The 14,950-nt window shown below is 28.5% G+C and overlaps 2 protein-coding genes across 2 annotated transcripts in view; one reads left to right on the top strand and one right to left on the bottom strand.

Annotated features, from left to right (window-relative positions):
• The window catches only part of LOC107455744 (HCLS1-binding protein 3), a 37,576-nt gene extending 31,081 nt beyond the window's left edge, over positions 1-6,495 (bottom strand). The window contains exons 1-2 of the mRNA XM_016073425.4: positions 6,319-6,495; positions 1,951-2,031 (exon numbers count right to left, since the gene is read on the bottom strand). Coding sequence (XP_015928911.2) covers positions 1,951-1,976 — 26 coding nt within the window. The 5' untranslated portion in view covers positions 1,977-2,031; positions 6,319-6,495. The remainder of the gene's footprint in view (positions 1-1,950; positions 2,032-6,318) is intronic.
• A 134-nt stretch (positions 6,496-6,629) lies between these two features.
• LOC107455747 (rhythmically expressed gene 2 protein) lies at positions 6,630-10,151 on the top strand. Its single transcript, XM_016073429.3, has 2 exons — positions 6,630-6,934; positions 9,184-10,151. Exon 2 carries the CDS (start codon positions 9,193-9,195, stop codon positions 9,922-9,924), a length of 732 nt encoding a protein of 243 aa, XP_015928915.1. The 5' UTR covers positions 6,630-6,934; positions 9,184-9,192; the 3' UTR covers positions 9,925-10,151.
• The last annotated feature ends 4,799 nt before the right edge of the window (positions 10,152-14,950 follow it).

Here is a 14,950-nt window from a genome sequence, read left to right as displayed (position 1 = left end):
GTATAGCTTGTTTAAGGAAGTATGAGAGAAAAAAGGCAGGAATTGCGCAACCTCGTGCCTTCTCTAAATATAAAGTAAATTAAGTCAGAAAAAAATAAAATTGATAAACAAGTAAAAAGCTCAAGTGAGAAACTAGCCACTTTTCCAAGACATTTGCCAGCCGTAATGCAAAAAGCATTCAAAATCTACAATGTATGAGAGTTCAAAGTGTCAGCAAGGAAATTTTTGAAGCAACAGCAATTATGGTTAGCAACAGTGAGATCTCATAATATATTTCCTACACACCTCAAACTGGGGTGTAGAATATGACTGTTTGCAAATTAAAGTCATTAGTTCTCTCTCTAATTTTTTTAGCGGATAATAATTTATATTCATCGATGGAAAAACTTTGATTCACAAATATATATAGGGTGGAAAAAGTTTTGAAAAGCTTTCATGCACTTATTCTCAGTACCCACCAGAGATGAATGATGAGATTCAAACATGAAGCTGCTAACAAAAACACAAAAACAAAAAAAACAAAAAAATGAAAAGAAAAGTGGGAAAAATAGAGAAATGAATATAATAGAGGGGAATGGGGCTGATCAAAAGATGCAAAGCAGGTCAGGATACATTTCTAAGCAAAATGAAACGAGTTGATCTGACAGGGGTGGAGAGAATTTTGTAATTAAATCTGAGCTCATGGTCCCAACAATGTTTGACAATACTTATTGAATTCCCTTAAGTATAAATTTTAAAATACATGCTCATATGTGCCCCAAGCAGCCAAGGTATATGTAACAAATGCCACAAAAATTATCAACACTTAAAAGATCTTTAAAGGATGCCAATTAAATTTTATCAACAGGACAGAAATTAAAAATTACTTTAAAACAAAAGCAGATTATTTTTTGATCTTAATTATTTCTAAAAACAATTTGATGAGTCAATGTTTTTTTTAATTTTTAAATTTTTAATTTGATTAATGCCTGCAGAACATTTACAATCATCCGAAGTCTTATTATAGAACACTAGATACAGCCCTGCTTTTGCACTTGTAATGTGCAATGCCAGATCATAATATACAAAAGCAAATAAGAGCATAGCTCCAAGACGCACTTTGGATAAAAAAAAAATTTCTTTATACTATTTTTACATTTTGAATTTAAACACAAATACCTCGAGTGCTTGTTGTGATATAGAGGGAAATGAAAACGCAGATTTTTTTAGCACAGAAAGATACTTTTATTTGTTACTCTATTAAAACTTACAATCAAACATTTTTCAATACAGTAAAACTCCCGATTAGATTTGAATTCAAGAGGAGGTTTACCACTAATCTTTTAAACAAAGCTAAGGGAAAGACCTGGGAGGGTCTCAATGAGGTCAAAGCCCGCTGTTTCAGATTTTCCTCTTCCTGTAGCATTATTTGGTTTTTTATCTAGCTTGAATGTCCATCTTTTTAAATTTGGTCTTAAGAACTTTCCGGTTAGCAGTCTTAGTGAATCTGGACAACTTAGGAATGTTAAGCATAATGACAAATGCATTGTATTAAACTCTTTTATTTCCTACTGCTTTAATGTATTGGGCTGAAAGACTACAGTTAATGGGTTTGGGGTCAAATTTCTAGTCTTAATATAAATAAAAAAAACTTTTAACACAATGTGAATTATAGTTTAACCATAAAATTATTAATCTACTTAAAAATAACTTTTATAAAGGAGATAATATACTAATAAAAAGGATAATTGAAATGTGACTGAAGTTGAGAAAATGAGATTTAGAGATGTGTATATGAAATAAATACTTATTGTTCACTAGATTATTTTCACATGTTGAGAAATAAAACATTTTATATGCAATGAAATATATCTAATAACAACTGGCGAAAGTATAAGAAAATATACTAATAAATTTAACCAATGACACACATTTACACAGCAAACATTAATTTATAATACATTATATTACCTCTTAGTAGTTAAAGGAGTAGACATGACCAGATAAATAAACTGAAATTTCAACAATCTTTTAACATCTCAAACTTATTGCCTGAAAAAAAAAAAAAACAATAATTATTAACTGAAAACCATGTGCATTTAAGCTATATGACTTGGATATAATACAAAACCCATAACTTGGTATTAATAACATAACTTGGACATTTTTATCCATTGAAAATAAAATTTCAAACATTTATTTAGGAATCTCTTGAAAGCAGGTTTATGATAATTATTGTATTTATGTATTTATTTAAAATTTAAAAAAAAATCAAATTAAATTTTGCTTAAAATAGGTACTTAAAGAAAAAAAATTATAAATCGTAGAAAAATAGTTGAAATATCATTAAAAATAAATCATAACAATACATTTCAAACTATAGTACCATATTAAAATTATATCATATTAATAGTACATAAAAATAACAAATGTATGATTAAAATTTATTGAAAGCAGAAAAATATATTTTTATTAATTACTAAAAAACTGGAAAAAATAAAAAAACACAAAATCAATTGTGTTATACCTTATCAAAACTGCAATTTGACTAATAGTAATTACAAATAACACCTGAGGAAAAGGCAATCTAAATTTGTCTTTAAACAGCTTTTTTATGTGATATTAGGATGATTTCTATTTAATACTGTATATACTTAAAGATTCAGATATATATTAGCAATATTAAAATAAAATGTGGTTTTGAAAATAGTATTTTTCAACTAGGAATTGGTAAAATTTTACTGCAATGATGCTTTTTGCTAGAAAATCTTTTTTGATAATTACTTTTTATACACATGTATATATATACAGATATGTAATGTATAATATACATGAACGTGTGTTTTAAGAATTACTAAAAAAGAAAAGTGGTAATAATTTCCTTATCCTAACATGCAGGTCAATCTGGCTGAGATTGATGTATGAATTTTTCCCCCCTACTTCATGCAGATGTACTTTTCCCATGATTACGTCATTGCATTAGATTTTCAAGGATTAGTTTTTTTCCACTTTTTTCAATTAATTAAAAAAAGAAAACTCAGCCTTTTCAAAGAAATCTCATCTTTGTCAANCCCCCCCCCCCCCCAAATAAAAAAGATATTTGTTCAAACATTCTTCCCTAATTAGGCAAATGCAATTTAAAATTACATTCACATGATTTAAAGCCACACATAGCAAATTTGTATTTACGCGATTTAAGACTGCACACTGTGTTCTTTATTTTCACCATTTTATAATAGGAATGCAATGAAATATTTGGCCACTATTTGGTATTCGGCCTTATCAGCCCTTTTGCTGAAGATGCAGTCGGCCGAATGTTGAGCCAAATATTGGGCAAAATATTTTTCAACCAAGTTTTTTCCCCCTTTTTTTTAGAATTTGAATAAATTTAATATAGAATAATAAAAAATCCTGCTTTTTTACTATACATAAGAAATAGCTTTTACACATTTTTGTTAAATTCTAAAATTTGCACACAGTTTGCTAATAAATTTATGTTCTGAAAGAAATGTGGAAAAAATAAATTTGAAACTTGATTACTTTAAGCTGAACCATGAATTTTTGCTTCAAATATATTCATTCCAGTTAATTTAGTCTACCATTTCAAAACCTTTTGTTATAATGATTGAGAAGGTTTTTTGTTTGTTTCAATTTTGCTGCTTTTCTGTTTCTACTATAATGCAGCATTTTATCAGAGTGTTTCTGATAGGTTTCATTGCCCCCCCCCTATTTTTCTTTGTATGGTAAAAACCAGTAACATAGAAAACTGCAATTTTCAATGTGTAATTAATATTTGAAGTAAGAAAAAAAAATTTCTTGCTTTTTTCTATTAGCTTTCCTTTTTATCGGTGCTTTTATTTTAATAAAGCATTTTTTAAAGAGCGTTTCTAATGAACGTTATTTTTTATTGTCACTTTTTTTGTAAAAACAAAATACGGCAATGTAAAAAAATTAGCTCGAGATTTTTAGCATTAAATTTTTTGTTTAAGAATGAAAATACAGAAATTGGTAAACAAATGTTCAGCCTTAAAAAAATTTTTCGAAAATGAAGATTAATGTTTATTTTTTGTTTTGCTTCTACACATAATTTTTTGTTTTTATGGGTGCTATTCTGATAGTGCGTAATTTTTAAAAAAGTTTCTGATTGACAAAATTACCGTTTTAGGGATACTTCCTTTTCAAAAAAATATTTTTTGTATTAAAGTTCTATTTTATGAACTAAGAAGATTTTTTTTTCAATTTCTCATTTCCTTTTTTCTCAACTTTACAACTTCATTTTTCATAGCTATTAGTTTATTTATCTTAAATATTTCTAATGGATAACTATTATAGTTTTTTCCCTCTTTACCTCATACCAATAATATAGCTAAGTTTTAATTAATTTTTATCAATGACTTAATTTATGTATGTATAAAAAATATTTATTAATGATTTTTTTTTAAAATTTTGCTATTCAGCCAAATCACTATTCGTTACATTCCTACTTTATATGAAATATTGCAATTCCTATTCGCATGATTTTAAACCCACTATTATAGGTAATTCGTGTTCAAATGACTTAAAAATTATACATTTGAATTTCTATTCACATAATTTTAAAATTAAACATCAACATTTATATTTACAACATTTTAAAATTAAATATATTTAGATTTGTATTTGTGTGATTTAAAAATCACACATTGATATTCACATTTACACAATTGAAATAAATATATATAATCTTGCCTCCATATTTATATATATGTTAATAAAATTTTTAGAATAAATCCTTCTACATACACTTTACTTTTTTCTTGCTCAAATTTTAGGTATTTTTTGACACATTAAATTTTTGGATTTCTATTTTCAGCATTCTTGGTTTTTTTACCAAACTCATCCCTGTGGTATGAATCAAAATTGAATCTTGTAAACATTGAAACATTCTTTAAAAAAAAAAAATCAATGATTTTTAAGCAAATTTTAGCAAAACTGCTAGCACAAAGTTCTTCAACAGAGATTTTATGTTCACATTAAGTTTTTAATTTTATATAAGTCTGTATACATAAATGTAACAACATTAAATCTTCAGATTGTACTCAGTTTACAATATGAAAAATAAAATAAAAAAAAATTAAGTTTTTAAATACTGTAACTAATGCTGTAATACACAAAAAGTACATACGTATTTTTACTAAGTTAAAGTTACAAATTAAATGCAGTAATACATAACAATAAATTTTAAGGCTGTAAAAATCAATAAAAACTTTGAACAAAGTTGTATAAAAGTCAAAAGTGCTTTTAAATTTTATAATAAATTTTTTTTTCTTCCATTACAGATATATATAATAAAACATAAATAAATAGTTTGGTTTATATCAAAACTGGTTTAAAAAAACAAATCTTGCTTAAAAAGGGCAATACAAAATATCATATTAACGTGCTCAGTTTAGGCAACTTTTGAAAGAGATATAATTTTGCAAATGTTTTTTGCTTTTAATGTATCAAAATTGAATTCAAAGTACACTTTAATTTTTTTTGCTTTGTTGCAAAAATTGTTTTACATTTGCTGTCAGACTTTTGAGTAATCAACAAAGGTACCACTTAACCTATCACCTAGAAATTAAAAGTAATGTTAGCTTTTTCAGTTAAAAATTTAAAATATAAATTCTTTGGAAGATTGAACTAAGTGATTTCAGTATATTTTGAAGAAAAAAAAATTGCCAATCTTTATTAACTTTCAGTTTATTGGAAGACATTGAAAAATTACTCATGAAAACTTTTTTCATTTATTATATCTGAATTACAATAGATAAGCTTTTATAAAATTAACAGCTAAATAAGCATATTATTGCAAATCAGAGTTTTCATGAGAAAAGAATGAAAGAAGTGCATTTAAACATTTCCTTTCAAATATTTTCATTGTTGTTGCAATCAAAATACATAATTTACAAAACTGCTTCTGACAAACATTTATGTACTACAAAATTCACTAAATTATCTAATCTTAATTATAAACAGAACTTCTAGCGCATCTTTGAAGCAAATTATAACGAAAATTAAAGTAAATATTATAAATTAAAGTTATAATGTATGTTAAATGCTAAGTTTTTATTTAACACTTTACTTCGTTTCTGTATTATTAATTTATGTATAATATTACAATTAATAATGCTACAATTTTGCGGTACAGGATTTTCTTTTTAAGAAGGGGAGGAACAATGCAACAGATAATTTGTATGACGTATTGATTTCTAAATACATGTCATTTAAAATAAAAGTAAAACTTTCTAACTGAAATAATAGGCCCATAATCATCATTTAAAAAATCATAAGAAACAGAAAGAATTGTGTGCATACTCAATGAGGTGTATATCCTAATTGTATCTTTTTTTCCTATGATCCTTAAAAGTCAAACAAATTAATTTGATTACTTCACTTCAAATTATGCTTAATTTATTCTTCCGCTAAATTTCTTCGAGTTTAAAGCGTGCACATACAATTTGAGTTCTCTTAAAAATGTCATTTAAAAGATATATTTTGAAAAAACAAATATTTTTAAATTAAAATATGCTTTTAGAGATTAAAATATTCATCAATAATTTGAGTTTATTGCTTTTACTTTATTTATTCATTTACCCATCTTGCTATTTTGATGCAAAAAGAAGTAGTCAGAAGCTATTAACTCTCAGCTGACTTCATAACACCTACCGATATATAAATAAACAAACAATTCCTCAACTTTGACCCAGACAAGCCAACATTACAAGAAGAGAAATTATAAACAAAATTGCAAAACATCAAGATGCACAGAATGAGATCTTATCTAAAGTGTTTATCTTCAATAAATATTTTATTTTTCTCTCAATGTCAATCGTTAGTTAAGTAATTAAAATACTTATGTGTGAAGTGATGAAATGGAGTTGAAAATAAAATCAGAAGAAGAATTCGTTTGAAGCTTAATTTTATTTTGAAGGTAATGGTAAAAAACTTTTTTTTCATAATAATTTAGCATTTTTGTAAATTATTTTGAATTATTCGACCTTTCATTTTAAGTATTTTATTGATTTGTTGCATTATTTAGGACATCCAATATTGTCCAGTGTTACACGAAGTAATTATTGTTTGTCAAATTTGCTCCCAATGATGAGAAGCAAAACACTTATTTTATCTAGCATCGATTTTTTAAAAAAAATTCTCTAATTTTCTAAGATCAGTGTTGTGTTTTGTTAAAAACAATATGCATATAGATAATCAGATTACATTATAAAATTATTTTTAAGAAAGATTGTGAAACTTATGATTTATGTTACAAAATGTGGTATTAAATCAAAAATTGTCCATATTTATTAAGTCAAGAAATGTGAATCATACTTATAAAGCCCTATTCTGAAAAATTAGCTAAATTTCACTTTTCACCCAATTATCATTAAAATTACTTCTGTTTGAAATTTTATATTTGATTGTTGCCAAACTTAAATAATAATACTAACAACTGAGTAGAGATATTCGAATTTTTAAGTCTGACTATCTTGAAATAAGAGAGCTATTTAGTTTTTTCTTCTAAAAAGTAGATTTTATAGTAACTGTGTAGATGAAGTATAAAGTAATGCATGAAGTAGATATATAGTAATTGTGTATGAAAAAAGGTACATATCAGGTTAATTTTTCCCTTTTTGATGCAAAGATAGTCAAAAGATTAGATCACTGTACCCTGTTTTTTGTTGCGGTAACAAGAATTGGTTGCCTAGATCCTTTTAATATTTTCTGAATTTAAACCTTTCAAAATTTTCTAAAAGAGACAAAGATTTATTCCATAAGCCTATGGTTATCCAATCATTTAAGGAGGATATGCGTGTAACAGCCAGAAAATTATTAATTAAATAATTTTTCAGAATTAAGTAATTGAAATTATACTTTCTTGTTAAATGATTGAAAAAATATTTGATCACTAACATCTTGTAAACACCAGGTAATGTGAACATCTTCCTAAATGTGTAATCTGTGAATGTGTGATCATTGAAAATCAAAAACAAAAAAACCTTTTTGTTTATGAAATAATGTTATTGATAAACTAAACAACAAAATTTTTGCACTTTGAACAAAACATTCAAATTATGCATTCAAAATAAACATTCAAAAATTTAGACTTAAACCATAAAAATGTATCAATGATTTAAAAAAAATTATTTGTTTATCAACGACCGCTTATGTGATTTGTTCTTTTTTTGTTAAAAAAAAAAGGTTACTGTTAGCATTTATTAGGTCCCACTAATTCAAAAAAGTTTCATTCAAGTAAAATGCGTTTAAAGTTAATCACTAATTTTTTCATGCTACTTTTTTTGTTTATACTGCTTCATACACAATTTTTAAATTTATGAAATATCAATATAATATTTAAGATTCTTGAATTATCAATTTCATAAAAAAAATTATTTAACACATTTTTCCTCTCTAAATTGATATGGGAATTGAATACTATATCATCAAGATTCTTTAGGGGTGGTGTAGTTTTGGGGAGAGTTTGGGGGCAAAACCCTCTCCGAAATTATATATATTACTTGATTATTATCTTGTAACTAGGATATGGACATAAAAAATCTAATTTTTTGTAATTTAAACGTTTACAATATATATATATATTAGGAGATAGGACCGGGATATCCTGGTTGGCAGGACTCACGCTCGTGAGAACGAAAATTCGAATCCAGCCAGCCAAAAATTCCCCCTGTAGTAAATGGTGACTGGTGCACGCTAAATCTAACGGGTCACAAAGTCCTCTATGTTCCCATAACAAATTATACCTCTTGGGGTACTTCATTGGAGATGGATCATTCTCTGGTTGAGGTCAAAATTACAATCTGTGGATGTATGAATGGGTCCACCCTATAAACGAGTGTGACAGAAGTCGAATTCTTGGCCATAGATGGCGCCACATGAAAAAAAAGAGGAATCGTACCCCATCTGTCTCAATGATCGACGACGACGACAACAACAGAGGGAGATAACCAATAACCCCCCTCGAACCTATATTAAAGCTATGCCACTGGTACTTAAGGAGTGGTAAACTGAGTAAATGTTTTACTTAATGATCAATTCATTATATTCCAACTACACCTAATAGAGTTTTAATTATTTAATCCATATTTATTTTTATTTATCTGACTTGCTATTAAAAAGAAATGCTGAAATGATACAATGTGTTCTTCTCATTTTAATTGGCAGGTTTCTATCATGCGTTCTCATTTCAAGCTCTGCACATTTGATATCACCAACACTCTACTCAAATTTCAGCTTCCAGTGGGTGAACAATATGCAAAAATAGGTCGTATTTACGGAGTCGAAAGAGATCCAAAACTGTTAACGGCCGCTTTTCTGCACAATTGGAAGGTCATGAACTCAGATCATCCAAATTACGGACGAAGTACCGGACTGACGTCACAGTTCTGGTGGAAAGAAATGGTGAGGAGGGTGTTTTACGCCGAAAACTGCCAAATAACGCACGAGCAATTGGATTCGATTTCTGGTCACTTGTATGAAATTTACAAGACTGAAACGTGCTGGAAAGTGTTGCCTGGTGCTGCAAAGTTATTGGAGAACCTAAATAAAAGTGATGCGATTCTGGGTGTCATCTCAAACTTTGATGAGCGTCTAGAGTGTGTCCTATCTTCAACTGGTTTGAAATCCTATTTTAGTTTTATTCTTGCATCATACGTCGTACAGACTGCCAAACCTGAAAAGAAAATCTTCGATATGGCTCTCGATCAAATTCCCGGTGTTGAATCGTCAGACGCCATTCACGTGGGCGATAATGTTAAATTAGATTACTTGGCGGCGAAAGCTGCTGGCTGGAATGCATTGCTTATAACTAACTCTGAAGTGACGTGTGACCATGGTAATTTAGTGGATCAAAAAGATATTGCGCACGATGTCGATGAGATTGAGAAATACATTTTAAATCAATGATTAATGTTTTATATTATGTTATCTATGAATGAATTACTATTAGTTTTTATTTCCATGTCATAAGCAAAGAATTTTAACTCATCTTATAACAATCACCATATAAGCAAAGAATTTTACATCATCATCATATATTCTGTTATTATCACAATCATATTATACATAATTTTTTTTTACGATTGTTTTGATATTTGTTTGTAATATTTCAATAAAAATATTTTTTTAAGAAATTTTTACTATGTCTATTTATATAACTCATTTTCTCCATATTTAAAAAAAAAATTGCTAAAATATTTTTTTAAGAAAGCATATTTATCAAATTAGTATAAATCTTACATTGGTACTGAATAAGAAAAAAGTATAAAGCCTGTTTCAAGGTTTGAAAAAAACAATTTTTTTTTAAAAAANTTTTTTTTTTTTTTTTTTTTTTTTTTTTTTTTTTTTTTTTTTTTTTTTTTTTTTTTTTTTTTTTTTTTTGAGTCTTTAATAAGATTGAAGAACTTACTCCTAACTTGAAATTTAAATATTTGGAAACTATTAATAACTCGTTTTGTTCCAATGTAACAATTCTTTTTTTTCTCTGGAGGTTTTAGATTGATAGGCTATTATTTTTACTTCTTGACGACAGATTCTTACATAAAAATTTAAGATAACTCAATTATAAGATTTAAAAATTTTTTATTGCGAAAACAAAGGTTTAGTTCCAGAGTTCATTGGAATCAAATTTAAACCTAATTATTTTTTACAGTAGAGGTTGCTAATGCCTCTTCTGGTGGTTGTGCAAAGCCCAGGGTTCCCAATCAATTTGAAAAGAAAAAAAAAAATTAAGGGACCTAAAATCAAATTTGTCAAGGATCTACTGAGTAATAATTAATATGTTGAAAGAACATTGTTAACCAGATTTTATTACATTGATTAATAGTTCAAGCATTTTTTTTAATACGAGTAGTCCACAGCGATGGTTTGATAGTTACATTGTTGTTTAAATCAGCTTTTAAGATTATAGAAAAATTTCCAATTAACCTAGGCATACTTGCAAGCTTCTAAAAACTGGCACCAGTAAAACGTTTCAGGAACAATTTAATGAAGCCTATTAGAATTAATTGAGAAATAATATTTAGCATATCTATATCAATTTCGAAAACATATATTTTTTTTTGTTACTTCAGAATATGTAAAATGTATTTTGAACATAATAAAATCTTTTGTAGTACGATATTTTGCAGATAACAAATTAAGATTTAACAACTTTTTTTTCTGTAGAATAGATCATAAATAGCAAAGGTTGATTTTTTCAATTTTGTGAATACGATTCACGATGCGTTATTTTTAAATCGCGTATATACAAATGTTAAAAATCCTAGTACCTAATTGTTAAAAAACTATTGATCCTTATTAAAAAAAATGAATAGGTTAAGTATTAATAACATTTATCCGTCATAATCAGAAAATTAACGACGATTATATTTAAAATTTGAAGAAATACTGTATATCGAACGGTAACTAAGACTATGCACAAAAGTGATAATTATTTGCTAGAGATTCAGATTTTCTTAACAAGGTGAACGATAATCTAGAGAGAAAAAAACGTGGAAGAAAAAAAAATGTATATATCTTATGTTTGCTTACTCATTGGAGCTTTTCAAAAATGTTTGAGTTGAAATTTCTTTAAGATTTCAAATTTGATAGCATTATAAAATGCATAATCAGAAATTACCAGATTTTCGGTATTAAAAAAAAAAAAAATATCGTAATTTTGATAAGCACTTTCCATTCTCTTCGAATATAAATAGAACCTTTTTATTTTCACACATAACCAAATAAAATAAAGTTTAAGAAATCGTACGTGTTTTAAAAATTAGTGCATTCTATAAACATGGTTAAAAATGGCTAATGCTAGGTATTGTTTTGTTCAATATTTCCTTTTCACTGTTGGTTTCTCCACACCCTTCCTTTATATTGTAATCCTATCACAGGATTACAAATTAAGATAGGTTTTTCTTCTTCTTTTTTTCAAAAAAAAAAAAAGGAAAGAAAGAAAACGAGAAATCACATGCTCGAGTTTCAGTTATTATTTCAAAAATTATTCTGAGAAAATCAAAAACTTTCCCAGGGCCCTATCACAGAATTTAAGAACTTTTTGGGGCCCTAAATTTTTCCAACAAAATTCAAAGACTTCTAAAGTTTTACAGGTACCGTGGAAACCCTGTTGGAGGCTGTGTGGTCACAATGAGCGTCAACAGTAAGGCATTACCAAATATTTCTCTACAATAACTACAGTGAGTAGGATATTTAAGTAACTTTCTTTAATATTTTAATAGTAAACTAGGAGGCTTCGCCCCCTGCTCCCTGGCACTCGCCGACCCCCGGAACTGCTTTCGCAGTTCATTTCGGATTGCTTCGCAATCCGATGCTGGCTTTGCTCGCTCATTGGATACGTTCTTATAACGTCTAGCTTTTGTATACTTTTTTGAGCACTGAAGTTCCGAAAACTTTTCACTGTAGAAAATTCTAAACCTGTGCATTTCAATATTAATTTAAAATACCAAACAGTTCACATATTTTTCTTAATCACACTATTCTAAATTTCAGTTGTTGAGAAAAGTAACTGTTGTAAGTTTTGTTTTAAAGTCTTTCCCACCAGAGGGCTAAAACCATGTGTAAAACGATGAAGATAATTTTGTGAGAATTTTTTTGATAATTCGGTGAGAATTCACCCGATTAGACATATGATGCTCACTACGTGCTCTTGCTCGCCGAAGCCTATCAATGAAAAATGAAAACTGTTGCCAACGCGAGAAAAGAAATATCATCGGTTTTATTGATACATACGTATTAGCGTTTTATATAATATGGATGTTAAGCAATTAGCTGTTGGCATACAGTTCATGTAAATAGGTTCATTGAATAAATGCAAACAGGTGGTCATTGCCGACTCACTACTTACTTATTTACGCACTTGTTCATTTATAGTTTGTCTATAGAAAGAACACCCCTCGCCACGAAGTCTAAGGCTCCCCTGACTCCTTTTCTCTCGCCGACCCAAATCTTGCCATAAATAATGACCCAAATACCCTACTTCAAATAGTTAAACCTCGTAATCGCCACCTCTCCAGACGAATGACATGGGGAGTTCTTTACATAGACAAACTATGGGTCATCTTCTGCCACATTATTTCTATGCAAGCTGAGACTGTTTCTACGAGAATGCTACTCCACGTGATGGTCTGTCAGAAAGCCTAATATGTTTGTCTATGTACCTGATGTGGAACGATCGACTGTGATGCGTTGTGATGTCAGCCGACGTCACCTTCCGTCATTACTACGAGTCAATGACGACAGCCTGTAGTTTCTGAACAGCGGCGCTGTCTTACCTTTCCAGAGAGTATATAAGCACGTGACTAATACAGGGGTAATTGTGAGCCCAAGTCAAAATTCCGGAAAATTTCTCGAGTTAAAAAAAAAAAAACTGTTTAAATTGAAAAAAAAATTTAAACAAGGTTTTTTCTCTTCCTTTTTCTCAATATTTCTTAGTTTACTTAAAATAGATTTAAAATTTTACACATACCTATACCATTTACACATACCTATGATGACCTGGAGAAGAAATTAAAATTTACAAATACAGTACACTCTCGATTATCCGTGCTCATTCCGGAGTCACATGAAAAATATAAAGAGAAACATTTTCAAGATTAAAAAATTTTTATTCATGATGTTGTAACACTACCAAATTTTTGGAAGCAATATTCGTTATTGGATTGAAGTATATGGAATATCAGCAGCATGGTCAAGGGTAAAATCGTCCACTTTATCACGATCTTGGAGAAAGATCATATCGCTTGATGAACTATCCTCTTCAGATGTTCAAGAAAAATATGATTGCAGTATTCTCGAACAAGCAAAAGAAATCTGAGGTTTCGAAATTCTTGACGAAGAAAATTTTGCAGATTTTTTTCAAAGTGATGCATGTGAGCTTGACTTCCAGTATTTGACAGATGAAGACATCGTTATGTTGTTAAATCAAATAGTGATGATAGTAACTGATGCAGAAAATGAGGGAAATACAATTTCTCATTCTGCTGCTCTGTGGAAATTTTATTAGATTATATGGGAGGATTTGATTACGGTGACATTACTGCGGTTCGTAAAACATGTGTATCGATATATGACGAAGACGCATTACACATTTTTTTATATGGAAAATTCCTAGTTTGATGTTATACAGCATGCAGATGTCAGTAATTTTTATATTTTTTGTACTGATATTGATTTTTTCTTTAATTAAAGAAGTTTTCGGATTATCCGTGTTTTTCGATTGTCCGTGCGACCTGTCCCGGTGATTAACCCGGATAATCGGGAGTGCACTGTATGTCTTTCTTTCTTGAGTTCACGATTATAACAACTATTTACTGATAAAAAATGAATATTAATCATGAATATAAGCTTATAAAGTATCTTTCCAGCTCGCCCTTACAAACAAATAAAATAAACTGTGTTTTTAAGTTCCACCTTTGAAAATTTGATTTCCGGAAACTTCTGTGATCAATGATTTCTTTAAATGTCTGGACCATCGATCTCCGGAAACTTCTGGATCACTGTTAGCGAAAATTCCGGAAATCCAGATTTTTTTCTGGACCACAATCAGCCCTGCTAATAGATGTTCATTCGCTAATCTTCGTGACTGGCTGCTAGCATGTTAATTGTTACGTTTTGTTGGTTTATTAAATATATATATTAAGTTATCATGTTTCTAACTTGGAATACAACACCAAGGATACCTACAATTCAACAATATGTATCGTTTAGTTATTTGTTTTCCTGAAAGAGCCTTCTCTGTTACTGAGAGTCTGCTGGTGTGTTATATAATACAGGTTACTTCATAATAAAAGACCACTGTTACTTTGATGGTCTTTAAATTGGGATAATATAGTAGAGAACAATATTAAGAAAAGGATAATAAATCAGGGTGCGTAGCAAAATTATTCAACAAAAAATAAGCACTTTTCAAGCGCACAAATAATATTTT

Source organism: Parasteatoda tepidariorum, chromosome 2, assembly GCF_043381705.1.
Source record: "Parasteatoda tepidariorum isolate YZ-2023 chromosome 2, CAS_Ptep_4.0, whole genome shotgun sequence".
NCBI lineage: Eukaryota > Metazoa > Arthropoda > Arachnida > Araneae > Theridiidae > Parasteatoda > Parasteatoda tepidariorum.
The sequence above is the reverse complement of the archived record's forward strand: the minus strand, read 5'-3'. Positions and strand labels throughout refer to the sequence as shown.

Excerpts from the sequence above, each read along its gene's own strand:
- LOC107455747 (XM_016073429.3), top strand. The coding sequence starts at position 9,193 with ATGCGTTCTCATTTCAAGCTCTGCACATTTGATATCACCAACACTCTA.